Source organism: Cricetulus griseus (genome assembly GCF_003668045.3).
Source record: "Cricetulus griseus strain 17A/GY chromosome 1 unlocalized genomic scaffold, alternate assembly CriGri-PICRH-1.0 chr1_1, whole genome shotgun sequence".
NCBI lineage: Eukaryota > Metazoa > Chordata > Mammalia > Rodentia > Cricetidae > Cricetulus > Cricetulus griseus.
In genome coordinates, this window is record NW_023276807.1 from 134414791 (window position 1) to 134435725 (window position 20935).

At 39.7% G+C, this 20935-nt stretch overlaps 1 protein-coding gene across 3 annotated transcripts in view; it reads left to right on the plus strand.

Annotated features, from left to right (window-relative positions):
• The window catches only part of Slc30a9 (solute carrier family 30 member 9), a 55503-nt gene extending 44664 nt beyond the window's left edge, over window positions 1-10839 (plus strand). For all 3 annotated transcript variants that reach the window (XM_035452447.1, XM_035452446.1, XM_027390818.2), the window contains 3 exons: window positions 4190-4319; window positions 7478-7591; window positions 9465-10839. In XM_035452447.1, coding sequence (XP_035308338.1) covers window positions 4190-4319; window positions 7478-7591; window positions 9465-9509 — 289 coding nt within the window. In that variant the 3' untranslated portion in view covers window positions 9510-10839. The remainder of the gene's footprint in view (window positions 1-4189; window positions 4320-7477; window positions 7592-9464) is intronic.
• The last annotated feature ends 10096 nt before the right edge of the window (window positions 10840-20935 follow it).

Sequence of the window (20935 nt, forward strand, 5' to 3'; positions counted from 1 at the left end):
GGGTTTCTTGTCCCTTTCCCCCTTCTTCGGGGGACCGTATGTTTTCTCTTGGGGTCCTACTTGTTTCCTAGTTTCTCTGGTGGTGTGGATTGTAGGCTGGCAGTCCTTTGCTCTAAGTCTAGTATGCATATATAGGAGTGAGTACATACTGTGCTTGTCTTTCTGTGATTGGGTTACCTCGCTCAAGATGTTTTCTTCCAGTTCCATCCATTTACCTGTGAATTTTAAAGTTCCACTCCTCCCCCCCCACCACCACCACCACGCTCAGTAGTACTCTATTGTGTAAATGCACCACATTTTCTCTATCCATTCTTCAGTTGAGGGGCATCTAAGTTGCTTCCAGGTTCTGGCTATGACAAACAACACTGCTGTGAACATAGTTGAACATATGTCCTTATTGTATGAATGTGCATTCTTTGGGTATATGCCCACGAGTCTAATTGCTGCATCTTGAGGTAGAATGTTCCCATTTTCCTGAGAAACCGCTATACCAATTTCCAAAGTGGTCGTACAAGTTTGCACTCCTATCAGCAATGGAGGAATGTTCTTCTTTCTCCATGTCCACTCCAGCACAGACTGTCATTGGTGTTTTGGATTTTAGCCATTCTGGTAGGAGTAAGATGGTATCTCAGAGTTCTTTTGAGTTGCAGTTCCCTGATGGCTAAGGAGGTTGAGCACTTTCTTAAGTGCCTATCAGCCATTTTAGATTCCTCTACTGAAAATTCTCTATTTAGTTCTGTACCCCACCTTTTAATTGGATTATTTGGTGTTTTGGTGACTAGCTTCTTGAGTTCATTGTATATTTTGGAAATCAGCCCTCTGAAGAAGTGGGGGTTGGTGAAGATTTTTTCCCATTCTGTGGGCTATTGTTTTGTCTTGTTGACTGTGCCCTTTGCCTTACAGAAGCTTCTCAGTTTCAGGAGGTCCCATTTATTAATTGTCGATCTCAGTGTCTGTGCTACAGGTGTTATGTTCAGGAAGTGGTCTCCTATACCAATTCATTCAAGGGTATTTCCCACTTTCTCTTTTAAGAGGTTCAGTGTGGCTGGACTTATGTTGAAGTCTTTGATCCATTTGGACTTAAGTTTTGTGCATGGCGATAGATAGGGATCTATCTGCAGTCTTCTACATGCCAGCATCCAGTTATGCCAGCACCATTTGTTGAAGATGCTTTCTTTTTTCCATTGTATAACTTTAGCTTCTTTGACAAAAATCAGGTGTAGTAATTTCTTTTAAAATTTTTTGATAAAATTTATCAGTAAAGCCATCTGGACATGAGCTTTTCTATATTAAGCAGGTTTTGTTTTTTGTTGTTGTTACTCTTGTTTTGTTTTGTTTTGTTTTTTATAAATTCCCTTACTTGTTACAGACTGTTACACATTTTTTTCCTTGTGTTACAAACCCTGGGCCTTGCATCTCCCGGGCAAATGACTTCAGGTGATGTTTCTTACTGAGCTACGTTAGAAGTTTGTGTTTTCTAGAAACCTTTCCTTTACATGTATAATATGTGGGGTTTTGTCATGATTCCTTTAAAATGTTTTTCCTTAAGGTTGGTAATGCCACATCTTTTATTTCTGATTGTATTAGCTTAAGCCTCCACCTGCCCCCACAAACACTATTTAAAAATAATAAATATTTGTCAGTTTGGTTTTCAAACTAGATTTTTATTTGATTGACTTACTTTGTTTTTCCATCTCCCTTCCCCTTCATTTCCTCTTTAATCATTATTGTTCCCTTCCTTCTGGTTGCCTTCCATTTAGTTTGCTCTGTTCCCATTGTCTTTAGGTAGGAGGGTAAGTTTTCTAACCATTTGTTATCTTTTTCATGCAGACATTCACAGATAGAAGTTGTCTCTCAGCCTCTGCTTTCTCTATATCCAGGCATTGTTCTCCTGTAGCATTTTCTCTCCTCTCAAAGCATTTTCTCATTTTGCTTGTTTAAAACTTTATTTTTATTTTTAATTAACATATAATGATTATATGTATTTATGATACTTTACTAAATTTTGTAGCATGTGATGATCAGATCCAGGAGTTGATACATTCATTGCCATAAAAATTTATCTCTTTGGATTGAGAACATTTGAAATCCCAAAGTAGTTGCTTGCTTGTTTAAGTATACAATTACGTTTTGCCACTCGTAAGTAATGTGCATACTGTGCTGTGGAATACAGAGGTTCATTTTTCATCCCACTCGTCCCTGTAGTCATTTACCACAGTCTCTCTCCATCTCCCTCTCCTTCCCCTCTCAGTCTGCTTCCTTCCCTGATACTTCTACAAGATCAGTATTTTTAGCTTCCATAACATGAAATGTTCATCATTCAGTGTCCATCTTATTGTACTTAACATAATATCCTCCAAATTCACTCATGATTTAAGTAATTTCTTTTCATAGCAAAATAATATCCCATTGTTTATATGTACTACCATTTCTTTGTTCACCTATTTATAAATTCTAAGGTTGATTTCATATCTTCATACTGTAGTTGGCACGAGAGTACAGTTGTCTCTTCAACGTACTGATTTCCCTATTAGGGTGTGTGTGTGTGTATTTAGGGGCATGTCAGTTTCTAAATATTTGCAACTTTTTCAGATTTCTTTCTGTTAACTAATTAATTCATTTCCCACCACATGGCTGTGATTGACTTACCTGTTTCTACTTTATTTCTGTCCATTTTTGTTTATTTTGGTGCATTGTGCATTATTCTAATTAAAAGCTAGTAAAAGAACTCAAACAAATGTGAATTGTCTCCGAGAATGAAGATATGTGAATTATGTCATTGGAAACTATGAATCAGAGTTTGTGCAGTTGCTTTTTTTGCTTGTTTTTGAACAGTATATTAGTTACCTATTGCAGTATGACATCTAGCCCGAAGCTTAGTGGTTTAAGCAACGTTTATTATCAGATAGTAGCTGTGGTCAGGGATTCAGGCCCTGCTTCAGTCTTTCTCACAGACAATAGTCAAGGTGTTGATTGACTTATGTCCTGGGAAAGGAGCTGCTTGCTAGTTTTTTGATGATGGTCCTTTGCCACATTGAGTCTCTCCAACATGGCAGTGTGCTTAGTCAAAACATGTAAGCTGATGGGCACTCACTGAATGTGAACAAGAAAATAGCGACAGACAACCTGCCTGATGAGGGAAATGGCATCTCATCACTTCGCTGTATTCTCTGGGCTAGATGTGGGTCGAATTTGAGGAGAGGGGATCACACAGGATAGAGGAGGCATTGATGCAGGAACATCTCACAGGCTCCTTGACACAAAGAGCTTTCTATCTGCAGTTAGCACAAGGACATAAGGAACAGCTACATCAGAATAGAATTAGCCATTCCCTAAGTATTAAACAAAAACAGACACATCACAGCACTTTGTAAGGACAGAATGCAAACAAATGAATAAATGAGATAACATCTTGCCCATCTGGACAGATTTTATTTTTAACTTGAGTGTCTGAAACTTTGTAGCCATTGAGTCCTTTATTCTTGTGTTATCCCAGGGAAGTAGATAAAGCTTCTTTGTGTGGATTAGGACTCAGTGAGTCTGAGATCATTCAGAAATCAGAATCCAGTGTTGTGATAGCATGTAGAGTCTTTCCTAAGGTGGCATTCTAGCACAACTCTGTGTTTTCAGGATACGGGCTTTACTTCTTATGTGTTCTATAAAGAAAGCAGATGGAAATAGGCAGTGGTGGCTCACACCTTTAATCCCAGCACTCAGGAGGCAGAAGCAGGCAGATCTGTGTGTGTTCGAGGTCAGCCTAGTCTACAGAATGAGTTCAGGACAGGCTCTAAAGCTACAGAGAAACTTTGTCTCAAAAAATGAGAAAGAGAGAGAGAGTGAGAGAGAGAGAGAGAGAGAGAGAGAGAGAGAGAGAGAGAGAGAGAGAGAGAGAGAGAGAGAGAGTGTGTTCCAGGACAACTTCCAAAGCTATGGGAAGGTTTATAAGATTAACTTGGTATTTTAGAAAAGCACTTTAGAATTAGTAACTCATGTGTGTAAATTATTATAAAACTGTATTTATTACACTTTTGTATGGCATCATGTGTAGAAACCAAACTAGATGGTCCATCTTAGAAAGCGATGAGCTTGATGTTAAGTTGTCTGCAGTGTTGTTGGGGAAGCTGAATTCTCTGCCATGAGAGTATAGATGTGTTACACTCAGACTTACCTGTATTGTTTTTCATCACAGGGCAATCCATGATGTTAAAGCCACAGATATGGGCTTAGGGAAAGTCAGATTTAAGGCAGAAGTTGATTTTGATGGACGAGTTGTTACACGATCATACTTGGAAAAGCAGGATTTTGACCACATGCTGCAAGTAAGTTTATGTATTCATCATTTTCTTCTGTAGCCCACAGTTTTTGATTTGTTTGTTTGTTTGTGAGTTTTGTTTTGTTGTTTTGTTTTGTTTTTTTTTTCAAGACAGGGTTTCTCTGTGTAATAGCCCCAACTTTCCTGGAACTCACTTTGTAGATCAGGCTGGCCTCGAACTTACAGAGATCCTCCTGCCTCTGCCTCCCGAGTGTGGGGATTAAAGGTGTGCACCACCACTGCCTGGCTAGTGCACAGTTTTAAAGTTACTTTTTGTCTTTATAGTCTTAGAATCACTTCAGCTATGAACTTCTTAGTTCCCAAGTCTGATAAAGAACTTTTTATTTATAGTTGAATCAAAAGAGACAGCCGAAAGAACAAATGTAATCATTAAATTGTTAATACTTGTTCCATGTTTTATGTCATCTGCTCTCAACACCCCGTATAGTGATGAAATAACAGATTCTAACATACAGGCTAACTTAAACAACAGAGTAATTAGCTTGCCCAAGGTTTCAGAACCATATACAGGAAGTCACATGAATCTGATTTTTTATTCCAGATCTATGCTTTTTATTAAGAATATAATAGCATACCTGCCCATTTTGCTCTTTTATTTTCTGTGGATTAAGTTAACAGAAACTTAATCCAAAACTGATAAGCATAAATTTTAAATTGCCTTCCTGAGCAGTTTGTTGGTTCCCAGGACATGTATTGTCCCTTTCCCCAGCGTATTCAATCTGTATGTTCTACTGGAACTGAGCTGGGGCAGGTAGAGGAGAGGTGTGTTCACACAACTTACATTACAGTATATTGTTACAGTTGTATTTTATTGTTGTTAATCTTACTATGTCTTAATTAATTGATTCAACTTTATCTTTGGTATATTTTTGTATGTAAAGAAAAATAAGATACATAGGGTCTGCACTGTGTGGTTTCAGTAAACTTCTAGACTGTTGCGACAAAACCTCAGAGATAAAAGGGTAATGCCATAATTTAAGAGACAATTTATAGAAGCCAACAGTAATCAGAACAAATATTACTACTTGGCTTTGTGATGTCTTAACATTTGCTATGTAGTTGAGTACCCTATATAGAAAACACTAAGGAACTGAAATGTTTCCCGTTTGATTTTTTTAGTATTTGCTACATTAAGTATTTTTGTTTTTTTTTCGAGACAGGGTTTCTCTGTGGCTTTGGAAGCTGTCCTGGAACTAGCTCTTGTAGAACAGGCTGGTCTCGAACTCACAGGGATTCACCTGCCTCTGCTTCCTGAGTGCTGGGATTAAAGGTGTGCACCACTACCTCCCGGCACATTAAGTGTTTTTTTGTTGTTGTTGTTTTGTTTTGTTTTGTTTTTAAGATTTTATTTATTTATTATGTGTACAACATTATTCTGCTTCCATGTATATCTCCACACCTGAAGAGGGCACCAGATCTCATTATGAATGGTTGTGAGCCACCATGTGATTGCTGGGAATTGAACTCAGGACCTCTGGAAGAACAACCAGTGCTCTAAACCTCTGAGCCATCTCTCCAGCCCCGACATTAAGTGTTCTTAATCCAAAAGCAAAAAGCCTGGTGTTTTGGCTTTGTTGTTGTCATTTTGTTTGTTTGTTTGCACCATGGTCTGGTATAGTCTAGGCTGGCCTTGACTTCACTGTGTACCTCAGTGCAGGGTAATTGAATTTCTGCAGCTCTTGCTCCTTCTCCCTAGTGGTAGGACTGCAGGCATGTGCCCCCATGCCTGGTTTATGTGTGCTGGGGGTGGAGTCCAGGGCTTCATGCAGATTCCCACCAACTGAGCTACATCCCTGCCCCAGTGTTGGTGCTCACAGAGCTGTAGACTGCAGAACAGCTTGGATTTTCACACTAGGGCATCCAACATGTGCTGTGTTTGTGTAAGGTCTTGGAAGAAATCATTACAAAAACAGTTTAAGCGTAATTTTTTGCTAAATCTCATTTTTCATCCCCAGAATTAACCAATAGGCTAAATTTGATACCTGTCAATTTCCACTCTGAGTTTTAAAATGCATGTTTTTAGCATGATATATTTTGAATGTTCCACAGTGTTTGGTATAAATGTATAATATATAAATGGTTTTATATTGTATGACTATACAGCTGCATAACAGCATGTCTGAGATTCCTTGTTAGTTTCTATGGTTTGGGATCATTTCTGTCTCTGCTGTTGCATTCTATGAATATGGTATGACACGATTTACTATCCTGTTACTAAATGGACATTTATATTGTTTTCCATGTTAAACTGTTAGAAACAATGCTACAAGCTAGGTGTGGTAGCACAAAACTATAATCCCAGCACTTAATAGGCTGAGACAGGAGCATTATGATTTTGAGGCATCCTGGGCTCCATAGATCCTTTCTCAGAAAGAAAAAGATGTGATGCCTGGTGGTGTTTCATACATGCATGTAAGTCTCCTTATAGTAGCTATGGACTGCTAAACTTAAGGTAGATGAAGACTACCAAATATACACTTTAGCTTCCATAGATAACTCCACATTAACTTCCAGAGTGTGTCCATTTCTCTCCCACATTCAGGATAGCAAAGTTTCTATTGCATCTTTTTCTTTTTTCTTTTTTCTTAAGGACAGAGTCTCACCATGTACGGCTGGCTGGCCTGGAACTAGCTAAGTAGACCAGGATGACTTCCAACTCAGGGCGATCATGATGTGCCCCACCACACCTAGAGACCTTGAGTTCTCTATCCCCCTGGCATAGTCCTATAGAACTGGGATCCCTAGGACTATGCCGGGTCTTCTATGTTGTTTATTGTGTGTTTTTTTTTTTTTTAAAAAAAAAGTCCTTCTGTTATCCCTTTATCATAAAAAACATTTTCTTTGTCTTCTAAAAATTCTGTGACTTAATCTACATTGAATTGTTTACTTACTAGACTGAAGTAGAGGTTAGCTTTTTTTATTGTTATTCAAGGTCATTCTGGTTGTACCTGGTGAACAGTCTTTGCCTTTACCTTTAATTTGTAGTGCCCACTCTGCATAGCATTCTTTCTGTGTTGTTTAGAAACAAGGGATTCATTGCCTTTGTGTAAAGTTTTTATTTTTAATTAAACTTAATGATGCTACAAATTATGCATATACCACTGTAATTTTAAAATTCTGTTTCTACTTTCATTTTCTTTCTAGGAAATTCAAGAAGTAAAAACTCCTGAACAATTAGAGGCCTTTATGCTTAAACATGGAGAAAATATTATTGATACTCTAGGAGCTGAAGTGGACAGGCTTGAGAAGGAGCTAAAAGTAAGATACTATTGTCAAAATTGTCTTCTGATAAAAGCAGCTGCTTTTGGAGTCCTTATTCTATGTAGATACCATACTAAGTGTGTCACATATGTACATGTGTACATGTGTACTCTGTTTTACCTTGTAAAACATTTGCAGGCAAGGATTTGATAGGTTAGTGAAGTTAGATAATTCAGCCAGTGAAGTAGGGAATAGTGGTTTGAACCTCTTGTTCAACTCCAAATTCAGTATTTTTATCACTGTTCTTCCTACTTTGCATCTAAGATAGTAATAGGTATTTTGTCTTTAAATAGAAAACATTTAAAAAATTCTAGAGAAAAATAAAAGGAAAACTTGAGGTTTTAGTCAAAAAGTAGAAAACTGGAATATAGTACTATATATGTCCTTACACTGCGCTATGCTTTCTGTTTAGAGTAATTGTACTTTATCCGCCATGTTACTAGTAGTATTGCTTCATTTCATATATTTTTTAAAAAGACTTTCTTATTTTTACTTCATGTGTATGGGTGCTTTGCTTATGTGTGTAAGTCTGTGTACCACATGTGTAGTGTCTGCAGAGGCCAGAAGAGGGCATCAGACCCCCTAGAACTTGAATTACAAACAGTTGTGAGGGTGGCTTCTCGGAACTGAATCTGGGTCCTCTCTAAGAGCAGCAAGTGCTCTTTCTTATCTACTTACTGAGCCGTCTCTCCAGTTACTCCACCTTTTTGCAAAAATCCTTGAGTGGAAAGGATTAGAAGCTAGTAGCTGTCTTAATAGAAGATAGCTAGATTTCCTTATCTGCCTCTGCATTTGGTCTGTGATGCATCTTAATAATTTTGATTAAAGAACATGAAGTATTATTCTACTTGTCTGCTGGCTAATCTGAGTCCAGCCTCAGGGTCAAGGAAAGCCTCGTATGTATGTATGTAAGTATGTATTATGTACATATGTATGTATTTTAATCACTTCATTGTAAAGGACTTTCAGATAGTCATTGTGGCATATACCTGAATTCTCAGCAGAGGAAGGCAGATCTCTGTAAGTTTGAGACCAGCCTTGTCTACATAGTAAGTTCTAGGAGAGCCAGAGCTATGTAGAGAGACCCTGTCTCAAACAAACAAGAGATGTCTCAGAGGTTGAGATCACTGGCTGCTCTTCCAGAAGACCCGGGTTCAATTCCCAGTACCCACATGGTAGCTCACAGCTATCTAACTAAAGTTTTAGGGGATCTGACACCCTCACATAGTGTATATATAGGCAAAATACCAGCCCACATTAAATAAATAAATAAATCTTTAAAAAAGAATAAATGATTTAAAAAAAAAAACAAAATCCCAACAACAACAAAAATCTCATGGTTTAATGTAAGCCACTCAGACAAGCACTTGCACAGACCCAGAATCTATATGCATCTCAGTGAAAGTCTATATAACTAAAGTCACCATTCTGAAGCTGGGATGCTTCACTATCAATTACATTTTGATAAGAAACTTATCTCCACTTCTTTTTAGCACAGTGCTTGCCCTAAACTCTATGGACTACTAAACTATATCAAGAAGAGTTAAATTTATTAGTTCTGATAGTTATAAATTTATTAGTTCTGATTGGTATTTTTTGCAGTAATTTTCCTTTTCACTATGAAAAGGGGCATTATGGTTTCTAGTGCTTCCATGATTGGCATATATGAGATTTGTAAAGCATCTTTGTATTAACACATGAACAGACTCAGGGAGGTGGGATTATTTCCTGTTCATTTTTCTTATGCATAGATTCCACTTACTAGTATAGCAAATGTCTTTAGTTGCTCTAGCAATCAGAAAGAATTTAAGGGTGTGTGTGTGGGGGGGGGTGTTTTGCTGTTATAATGTGGAGATATTCTTCTTTCCAGAAACGAAATCCTGAAGTTCGGCACGTAGATCTGGAGATCCTATAGATATGATGAATGAGTCACTTGGGACATAGAGACATCTTCCTCCCCACTGAAGGGGAGTCAGTGCCGTCCAGTGCTTCTCAAGCTAGATGGGATATTTCATGTGCTGAGCAATTGAAGAGGCCACAGGACTAAAACTCCTTTCTTCTAATCATGTCTTCATGCTTTTGTAGGGACATTGGCTGCTTAGATCACCCACAGTTTCTCATTTTAGCCAGTCTGTATTGAACCGTGAAATCATGTTTCCTTTCTTAACATGGTAAAATAAGTGTTCCCTGTGGACTTGTAACTTAGGTTACCACTGAAGACTTTAGTCCATCGAAGTCTTCTGATCTTGAATATTCTGGCTAAACCTTGTTGTGTGTTTTTTAAACAGTCACTGTGTTTTGAGTTCTGTCTTTCCTGGCCAGTTGGGAAAGTATTTCTGTATATATTGTGGTTTCGACCTGAACACTGAGAGGCACTCTCCTAACTTCATTATCCACAGATGTTCATTCCAGAAATGGCGTAGTTACTGAATGGAGTGAAGGCATTTCAGCATCTTTTAGATCATAGTAGTTGCCATTTTGTAAAATTTCTTCTTTCTCCTTTACTTTTTTTCCTTATTTGGTTTAATTTTTGTAATGTTAAAGACATAATCCTAGATATATGACTTTTTTTTTTTAAGCTGGCTTCAGTGCCATGGTGTTTATTTACTGGGAAATAATGCATTTGTAAATGTTTTAACATTCTGTAAAATGGACTAGAAATATTTATAATTTTACAGTCAGGATAGCATTTTGTTTTTAATTTATTTAAAAGAAGGCACTACTTATGTAAATCTGAACTGTGGGATACTTTTTACTTTGAGAGAGAAGTAAATCTCTTACACTGAAACTTGTGTTGCGGTTTTGTGTGCTATCAGAGCCAACTGTGCATCTGATGTCTTGAACGTTAAGTCAGGCATTTAACATAGCATATTGGCTGTAACACATTATGTAAGCAAATAGCTTGCTGATGACTATAAGGTATCAAGGGAAAACATATTCAGTTCAGTAACTGAAGACTCAGTGAAAAGCTGCAGCTGTCACCGCCCAAACAGCTCATGAGATGTGCGACAGCTAGTGTCATTCACATGAACAGTGGCTCTGCTGGGGGAGAGTGCCGGACTCACAGCCCCAACACCCTGTGAGCTCAGTCACTGAGCAGTGGCTGCTCTGCCAGGGGAGAGTGCCGGACTTGCAGCCCTAACGCTGGGTGAGTTCATTGTCACCAAACTCTCTGAGATGGAAGTTTGTGAATTACAGCAAACTGTAATGTGGAAACAAAAAAAAATAAATCTCTGATTAAAGGATTTGTTGTGGTAGTTTTTGATCCAAAAATGAAGCTTAGTAGAAAATAGTGAGAATTTGTAATGTGCTTTGTGTAACAATAGGGAGGGTACTTTTACCCTTTTGTTTTTGTTTCTGAGCTAGGGTCTTTTGTGGAGGTCAGGTTGACCTGGAACTCACTACATATAGCTAGGCTCTCTGAAGATACAAAATAGGGGCCAGCAGTGGGATAGCTCATTGGGTCAGAGTACTTACCACCAAACCTGCCAACCTGAGTTTGACCTCCAGGACCCACATATGAATAGAGAGAATTGACCACTCAACTTTGCCATGGTATGTTCTCTCCCCCAATGTATGTAATAATTTTTTTTTTAAAGAAATAAAATGGTTGTGCTGGGGTGGAGCTTACTAGCAGAGTATTTCCCTGGTTTGCACAAAGCCCAGGCTTGATCTTCAGCCCATAACAGTGTTACAGTGTGCATAAGTGAATACATACAATAGTGTTACAGCGGACATAAGCAATACATACAATAGTGTTACAGCGAACATAACCAATACGTATGACTTGCTTCTCTGTTCTTGTTTCAGATCCCTCATTTCTTAACTGTATTCACCTATCATGACTCACTCTGTGGTTTCAGTTTCTTCCCTGCCTCTCACACTTGTCATTCATCATTCCATGCCGTTGTTACATGGGAAAGTGCTAAGCCATATCTAGTTTCCTCTTAGTAAAATTCTTTTGAAATTTTCACATAATTGGGCAGCAATAATTAATCCTTTTCCAAGCCCCTCGAAACAGATGTCTAGAAGTTATTCCAGACAGCGTATTTTTAGAGCCTCAGGAAGTCCTTGCTGTGGGGCACAAAGGGCTTGGGCTGAATTCTCCAGAACTTGTGGAAGGCTGACTGTGGTGTCCCACGTCTGCAGTCCCAGTGCTCCTATGAGGTGGAGGCAGGGTCCTGCAGAATCAAGGGCAGGCTAGCCTAATGTGCACAGAGGTCATCAACAAAGAGACTGTCTCAAGCAAGGTGGGCAGCAAGGACCAAGGTTGTCCTTTGACCCCACACATACATGTTCATGCACTGTCCTTATATGAATAAGTGTCTATGTGCATACATACACAAAAGACCAGTTCCTCATATTTCTTTGAATTTTTAAATCTGATTCGGGTTAAGGATATAACCCTAGATGATAATTTGCAAATATGCCTTTCTGTTCAGGTATTTTAAAGATTGTTTATGTAAATTTGGCATAAAAAGATGCAGCTTATCTGGGAGTATATATGAAACCAGGAAATGTATGATCTCATTTTTTTTTCTTTGAACTAAAGCCAATTACAGTTTTAAAGCCAGGGCCAGTGAGATTTCCTTGGGTAAAAGCCCTTGTTGCTAAGCCAGATGACCTGGAAAACGCATTTATAGTGTTTAAATGCTGTGCACCAAAGCAAGGCTTAGGTAAATGTTTAATTAGAGAAAAACAAAAATGAGAATTTGGGGAAACTAGACCTTAGTTTTAAAGAAAGAGGTACAAATTTCCTGGTTTTAGTTTTTTTAATTATAATTTTTATTTACTTACTATATATATATATATATATATATATAAATGCTGGTGTGTGTACATTACAGCATGTGTTTGAAGGTCAGAAAACAAGTTTCCAGCAGCTGCATCTCTGCTTCCACCTGTTTCTGAAGCAGCTTCTGGAATTTCTGCCCCTGTGCTGCACATGCAGGCTTTGGCAGACTCTTCTGCCTCTCCTCCCGTGGCTCAGTAGTTGGTTGGGATTTCAGTCATGGGCCACCACATCCACTGTTTTTACATGGGTTCCAGGGGTGGAACTCAGATCAGCAGAGTTATGGGGCAAGCACTTCTGCCCAGTGGGCCATCTTGGCAGCCCAAGAAACATTTTTTAAGTGGAGTATCTTGGTGGCCAGTAATGTCCATTGTCCAAGAGGTAGGTTCCTGAATGTATGCACTGGAAGTTTCTCATAACTTCTCAAAGGAAAGTTAATCCTGATCTTCTAGTACCCAAAGTACCCACCCCCTAAATCATCTGGAGAACAAAAGGTAAGGTTTGAGTTTGGGGTAGACAGCTTTTCAGTGCCATTTTAGTTAGCTTGTAGCTGGAGGATGCTTTTGCTAAAATTATACCATCCAAAGAAAGACCTACAGAAAGCTACGGAGAGTAGCACAGGCATTGGGAGTTTATATTATCTTCTCAGATCACATTTGTAAAGCCTTGGTGACATTTCTCTAAAATGAGGTGACCCCCAATTTGCCAAACTGTCAGAAGTCAGTGAAGCGAAGAATTGAAGGTGGAGTGTTCGTTCGGAGATTGTTGCCCCAAATCCCTCTGAAATGGAACTTTAGAAGGCACATATATTAAAGATTGGTCTGGCTCCTTTATAGTGGCGAGTTTTGAGTTGCCTCCCTAGACTTCATTATATGGAAAAAGGAAATTTTCATTTCTGTTACATGGTGTTTCTTCTGTCTGACGTGACTGAGATGGCCCTGGCTCCTCAGGATTTAATGTGATATGGAAGTTAGAGCAACTCACCCCTTAATCTGTTTTTTTTTTTCCACTAATAATGCTTTTTGAACATGTGTGTTCTTGATGTTATATGCTAAAGAGCTAAATGTGTGATTTCACATTGTAACCTAAAAAGTCAGGATCACATCTAACAGAATTTGTCATTATCCTTGTTACATTATAAATGTTTTCTGGGTTTTACAGAATTCAATATTATGTATTAGTATATAGTTAAGATAGCCAAAAGGTTCTGTCTTATAGTTACATGCTGTTGTATGCTTTGTTAAAGCTGGATACCTAACACTTTAGTTAGGCTGTTGTAGGGGTGTGGTGATGGAGACTGAACCCAGAATTCATGCTCACTAACCTGTGCTTGACAAGAGCCGAACCCTCAGTGCTCAGGACCACAATCTCGAGCCAGCCTTTGCTGCAGTTCAGGGTGGATCTTCATGGACAACTAAGCTCAGTAACATCGGTATTTTGAGAGGGTGTGGTTCTCTCTCCAAATTAAAAACCTGTTGAAAATAGGAACATTCCAGTTTATAGTTTTGGAGAAAAATACAGAATGTGTGCCTGTAAGGGTTTACAAAGGACTCTAAATAGACTTAAAGGTAAAAACACATCTGTATTGTAATAGTTACCGACTGCAGAGTTTGAGCTCTTCATGCCAGGTACTATTTTAGGTGTGTAAGCATATTTAGTACTCACAGAGAACTGGTAGACTACTGTTTGTGTTTTTGCAGATGTCAAAACAGATGCAGTCATAGTTTGTGAACACTGAGCTGGGAAAGGGTAGAGTTGGGACTTGAACTCAGACTGTGTTATCTGTTTCTGGGAAGTTTATGATGGGGCCAGGGGTGAGGTAGCATGGGGCAGAACAGTGTACACTGTCATTCTGAGATTTTCTTTACTATTTGTGTGTGGTGTGTGTATGTTTAAGGAGGTAAAAACGTTATGGAATCAGCTCTTTACTTCCAACATAGGTTCTGGGGATCAAGCTTAAGTCATCAGACAAACCACTGAGCCATCCTGCTGACCACTTCTGAGATTTTTAAGTCTTGTTTAGGGGAACAGAAGACAGTATTGTATTTATTATATTTAATGCTAGTGTCACTGAGCCATAGGAAAGAAATCTAGAGAAAGCATGGGAGTATCAATTAAAAGTGTTTCCTTTAGATGAGCTATATATCTCCTCCCAATTTTTCAGATTATTATAAAATCATATTTAATAGATAAAGCATTCATGATTGAAATTGTTCTGGCATTCATAAGGACTGGCCTCCCAGACCAAATGCTTTCTTCACTCAGGGACAACTGATGTCACAAGCATTCCATGTGTCCTGTGAGTACTTCAGATATGTATTCACACATGTACCTTATCTTTCCCTTGGTCTACAAGGGTTGTAATAGTTTATACCAGTGAAGCTCGAATACTTAAAAAGTACTCAGCAAGGGTGCAGAAATGACTCTGTCTCTTAAGAGCACTCACTGCTCCCCAGCTCCTACATTAAGTTGCTCACAAACATCTGCAACTTCAGTTCTGGGTGATCTGGCACCCCCTTCTGACTTCTGAGTGCACCATGCACACAAGTGCTTCATATTACATACATGTAGGCACTCGAATACATGAAAACAACTCTTTTTAAAGAAAAACTAGAATCAAAAAAGCATTCAGACCAGTTCCCCATTTTGTGTTAACTGAGAGTTAATACATTTCCAGGAGTATGTGTGTTACATTTGTCATATGGTAGCTACTAACAGCAGGGTGCTGTTTAGAGGAATTCCATTAAAACTTCAGTTCTTTGTTGCATTGGTCATGTTACGCGCTGTGCAGCCAGTGTGATTCCTGGCCACAGTGTTGCACAGTGCAGATATAGTACACTTCTCCGGTCACAGGCAATTCATTCCAATGTGGTCAAGTAATCCCAATGCCTTTACTATCTAGCTATCTATACTGCATAACAGAATAGAAGCAAAACTGTTTTTAGAGGCAGAGGAAGAAATGATAGCCTTTGTCTTAGTTCAGGTTTCAACACGTGATGAGACATCATGACTGAGGCAACTCTTATAAAAGAGAGTAATTGTGGGCTTGCTTACAGTTTCAGAGTTCTCTCTCTCTCTCTCTCTCCCTCTCTCTCTCTCTCTCTCTCTCTCTGTCTGTCTGTCTCTCTCTCTCTCACACACACACACACACACTCACACTCACACCCCACCACCACCACCATGATCATGGTGCTGGAGCAGTTAGCTGAAAACTTTACAGGATGATCCATTGGCCTTGGTATGAGCTTTGGAAACTTCAAAGCCCAGTCCCAGTGACAAACATTCTCCAACAAGGTTACACCTTCAAATTTTATTCCTTCTTATATAGTTCACCAACTGAGGACAAGTGTTCAAATATATTAGCCTATGGGGACTATTCTCATTCAAATCACTACACTTTCCCCCCCATTCGTATGTGTGTGTGTGTGCAGGTTCACGTGCAAGTGTGTGCGTGTGGAGGCCTGGGAATGGCATTGTCTTCGGTTGTTCTCTACTTTATTTACTGAGGCAGAGTCTCTCACTGGACCCAGAACTCACCAGTTGTAGCTGGTGTAGCTCATCAGCTTGTCCCAGGGATCGGTGAGTGTGGGCATTACAGGTGTTCACAGGCCTGCCCAGCTTTTCTGAGCCACCTGGAATCAAAACTCACCCTCCTCTCACTTGCAAGACAAAGCAAGCACTTCATCTACAGAGCCACCCCACGATCCATCATGGCTCTGACAAAATTGTATTGCTATAAATAATTAACTTGTGGGCCATTTAAGGATACCAACTAGTGTTATTTTGTACAAGTAAATTTGTCATTTTGGAAATGAAGCATGTGAACTCCCGTCTCTTGTTCATAATCATGCTCAACATTCAAGAACAAATCGGCCCTAAAATACGTCCTTGAGCCCTCAGCCCTTCCTGCCCAGCCTGGTAAATGATGTAATGAGGTCGTGTGAGTTTACTCAGTGCCCGCCCAAGCACTTGGTAAGTGTGCAGACGTCACCAAAAGCTTTTCACAGGTGAGAACTGAAGCTGATGTGCCCAGCTAATGCAAACGGGAGTGTCGGGTTTACAGGAAATGAACTCTTGAATGTTGTGCAAATTATGTCTATGCCTGGAGGAACTCTCACTTTAATGACATGCTGCTGTACAGCAAGAGCTCTCATTCACTCTGATAAATCCTATTTAAAAGTAATGGACTCTCAGCCACTCGTGGAGCTCTGATGGACCAGGCTGAGGTCTGTAGAGCAATAACCGGTGGGGTAGTCTTAACAATGCAAACATTTGCAGAAGCAAGGAATCACTTATTGAAGTGATTCATGCAATTTTCTCACCACATTTTCCTTTTTCTTATTTTAATTTAGGGGCTGGAGGGATGGCTCAGTGGTTAAGAGCACTAGCTGTACTTCCAGAGGACAACTTTCTCCCTTATTGGCAGGGTCTGTCTTGTTTCTGATGCTATACTATGTACTTCTGGCTAGCTGACCTTTGAACTCACTTGCTTTGTCTTGCAAGTGAGAGGAGGGTGAGTTCTGATTTCAGTTCTGTCTTCACCTCCAATCTTGCTAGTGATAAATGCTGGCATTACAGGTGCATGCATTGGCTTTTTTGTTTTGTTTTTTGTTGCTGTTGTTGTTTCTTGAGATAGGGTTTCTCTGTGTAGTCCTGACTGTCCTGAAACTTGCTCAGGCTGGCCTCAAAACTTAGAGATCCATCTGCCTCCTCCTCCAGAGTGCTGGGATTAAAGGTGTGTGCCACCACTGCCCAGCCATTTTTGGCTTATTATGTGTCTTCTAGGGATTGAACTTGTGTTGACATGTTTGCTTGGCAGTTTTTACCTGCTGAGACATCTCACTGGCTCATTTTCTGTGTTCATTAAAAGCCTATGTCCAAAATTTACTGAATAGCTGTGAAGGCCAGGTGTTAGTTGGACCCTTCTAGAAGGAAGGTGAATGTAATGTTACTAGCTACATAAGCTGACTCCTTCCTAATAGTCTAGGTATTGTATGCTGGTCATCCCCTCACCTAAGAACCAGAGCGGCATGTGGCTGTGGTCTTTGGCTTTCTTGGGGCCAGTAAGGCTGTGCAATTGTTAACTCACCACAGACCAGTGATGGCTAGCCTGACTCTAATATAGAAGATGCTAGAATCCTAATCTGAGCCCACTTAAAAAGAAACATCCCAGGCAGCTCCTATAAAGAATTGACACGTGTTGCTTTTCTGGATTCACTTATACTTCCTAAATAAGGGTGATGGTCTTGATCAAATTCCTGGATTTCTATACAACATAACAGTTCTGACTCATCTTAAGAAAACACTAAAACAGTGATTCCCCAACCCCCAGCAGAAAAAAGCTTGTAAAAACAAAACAAAATACCTTTCACAGACTGGCCCCTTTCTGCTTTTCTCACTGCTTCTCAGGTTTTCTAAGCCTGCCCTTGGCTCACTTGAATTTCCTGAATTGTTCTTACACACATCTATACTTCCCACCTCATTGCATCAAATGTTTGTTTTATTGCAGCCTCATCAGTGAGGCCTTTCCCTGTACCACCTCCTTCATTGCTTCTCTGCTTCCGTTTTGACGGTAGCACTTCCTGGTTTACTCTTGTTGATCTCCACCAGAGTATAAGGTTCTTGAGAACTGGCTTTCTGGAGATGAGAGGTACTCCAAAACTCTGACCAAGAAGGAATAATATCTCATGCTTGGTGGTTGGTTCTAGAGGGTAGAAGAGGCAAAAGATACAAGCTATGAAGGACAGCACAAGAAGGGGACCATGTCATAGTGTAAAAGTACGTCTATCAAATCGTTTAGTGAGTTCATACTTATTTTCACATGTGGAAATGTATGAAGACACTCTGGCATGCTAATGATGGGTATGCAAGTCACCATCTGTATGGGAGATAGTTCTGCAGTAGATAGAAAGTACCTTAAAAAAAAAAAGTCATGCCCTTTGACCTAGTCTCTCCACTTCTAGAAGCATGGATATTAGGGTTTGGATAAAAAATGTCCACCAACCCCTATCCCTCAGAAAATTTCTGTGTTGAAGGCATGACCTCCAATAGGTGTTATTGATCATGTTAATTAGATCATGGGAACTAAATGACTGTTAGGAGGTGGGGTGATGGGGAATGTCCTTCTGTATATATGTTTCTCTTATTGGTTGATGAATAAAATACTGATTGGCCAGTAGCCAGGCAGGAAGTATAGGTGGGGCTACAAGACGAGGAGAATTCTGGGGAGAAGATACAGGAAGAGGGAGAGAGAGAGAGAGAGAGAGAGAGAGAGAGAGAGAGAGAGAGAGAGAGAGACCATGTAGCCTCTGAAGGAGTAATATGCTAGAGCCTTCTCTGGTAAGATAAGGCCATGTAGAAATACATAGATTAATAGTTATGGGTTAGTAATTAAGAGAGAGCTAGCCAGTAAGAAGCCTGAGTCATCAGCCAAACAGTTTATAATTGATATAAGTCTCTGTGTGTTTATTTGGGGCTAAGCAGCTGTGGGACCAGGTAGGACAGAAACTCAGTCTACAGTGGGGTCCAGCTGGAGGGAGCAGGTCACCTGGGCCATGCCTTTAAAGGGCTTATCTTGTTCAGCCCTTCCTTGACACTGACTCTGTCTGCCATGAGATTGACCACCTCACTCTACCATGCCATTACATTCTACCCCATAACAGACCTGAAAGCATGGAGCAATCAAACCACAGGCAGAAGGCTCTGAAACCATCAGCATAAACCCTACCTATGTTTAAGTTGTTTCTCGCCTATTTTTGTCACAATCACTAACAGCAAGATCTATTGGGAAGCTTTCTTTTGTGATGGAAAGAGACCAGTTCATTAGGTCAGCATATCTATAAGACAGAAGTAAACAATTCATGCTTGTAAATTATCTGCTGTTCTGTGTTTGGGATGGCATCAGTGTCCTGCCGCATCCCATCTAGGATGTGATCTTGCCTTTGACTCCTATGTCTAAACTCTGTCTGCTCTTTAGTCACTGAGTAGCAGCATGTCATTTATCACATAGGTGTGGCACTATCACAGTTCTGTCCAGGTCACCTGCTTACCTATCGGTGGTCCAAGGTGCAAGAGTGAGTGATGCCTGCAGGCTTCCTAAAGTACACTACTGAGTTGGGTGTAGTCGCTCACATCTATAATCTTAATGGTAAGGACTTGGAAGCAGGAGGATTGCCATGAGTTTAAGACCTGCCTGTGCTCCAGTGAGATTCTCTTTCAAAAAAAATGAAAAATGAAAAAATTACATTGTAATTCTCTTATTAGTTATTATCATGATTCTGGGCATCAAACTCAGAGCCTTGCTTATGCTAGGCACGTGCTCCACCAGTGAGCTGTATCTCTGCCTAGCTATTATTTTTAGCCTCTTTTTTCCTTTTGTACTTTTCCTTTTTATAATATTTTTATTATTTGAAATTATCATTACACTATTTTCCCTTCCCTAGCCTCCTCTAATGTCTTCCACTCTTCCACACATCCTCCCTTGTTCTCTCTCAAATTCATGACCTTTTTCCTTAATTGTTCTCTCTCTCTCTCATTCTTTCTTTCTCTCTTTCTCTCTCTCTCTCTCTCTCTCTCTCTCTCTCTCTCTCTCTCTCTCTTCTCTCTCTCTCTCTCTCTCTCTCTCTCTCTCTCTCTCTCTCTCTCTTCTCTCTCTCTCTCTCACACACGCACACCTAAATATATAAATATAACCAATTCAGCCTGTATAATGTTACCTGTGTATAAATAATCTCTGAGCTGCTCGGTTGGTATTGGATAAGCAATTGGAGGTCTGTTTCCTGGGAAGACCATTTCTCCCACTCTCAGCCTTCCCAAGTAGTTCTTTGTCTAAGGTTGAGGTCCCATGAGCTTTTCTCCTTCGTGCCATCATTCCCATTGGCACCATCACTGTTCAGGTCTTTCTTAGGCATCCATGTTGATGAGAGTTTACGGGTGTAGCCTCTCTCACATTTCTAGGAGAGACAATCTCACAGAAAATGTCCTGTTCCTCAGGCTCTTACAATGTTTTCACCTCCTCTTCCTCAGTGAAGTTTCAGGAATTGTGTTGTAGATTATCAGCTGGCACTGATAACACATGATCTCTGAGTTTTGATCTGTTGTACTTTCTGTTCTTGTCTCTGTTGCAAAAGGAAATTTCTCTGATGAATGGTGATGTCTTAGTTAGGGTTTCTATTATTTCGAAGAAACACCATGATCACAGCAACTCTTTTTTTTTTTTTAAAGATAGTTTATTTTCAGAATGGGTCACAACATTAGCTTTTGGCCCATTCTGCCAAATGTTCAAGCAACAAATGCTTACTCAGTGGCTGAGGGGCACACATTAGTATCATGTCTGAAAAGTGATAAAAATCCATATAAAACAAATATTCAAAGTTTCCATAGGAACACAGATAAGTGTGACCCATCTCCTAGCTTTCCATACTTCATCTGTGCCAACCCCTACTCTTACAAAGTCATTCCAAAACTAGCAGTAATTAAGTTAAATGGTCCCCCCCCCCAAATCTCTTAATTCAAGCTAAACTTGCAGGTAAGAGCTATAAGAATGGCAT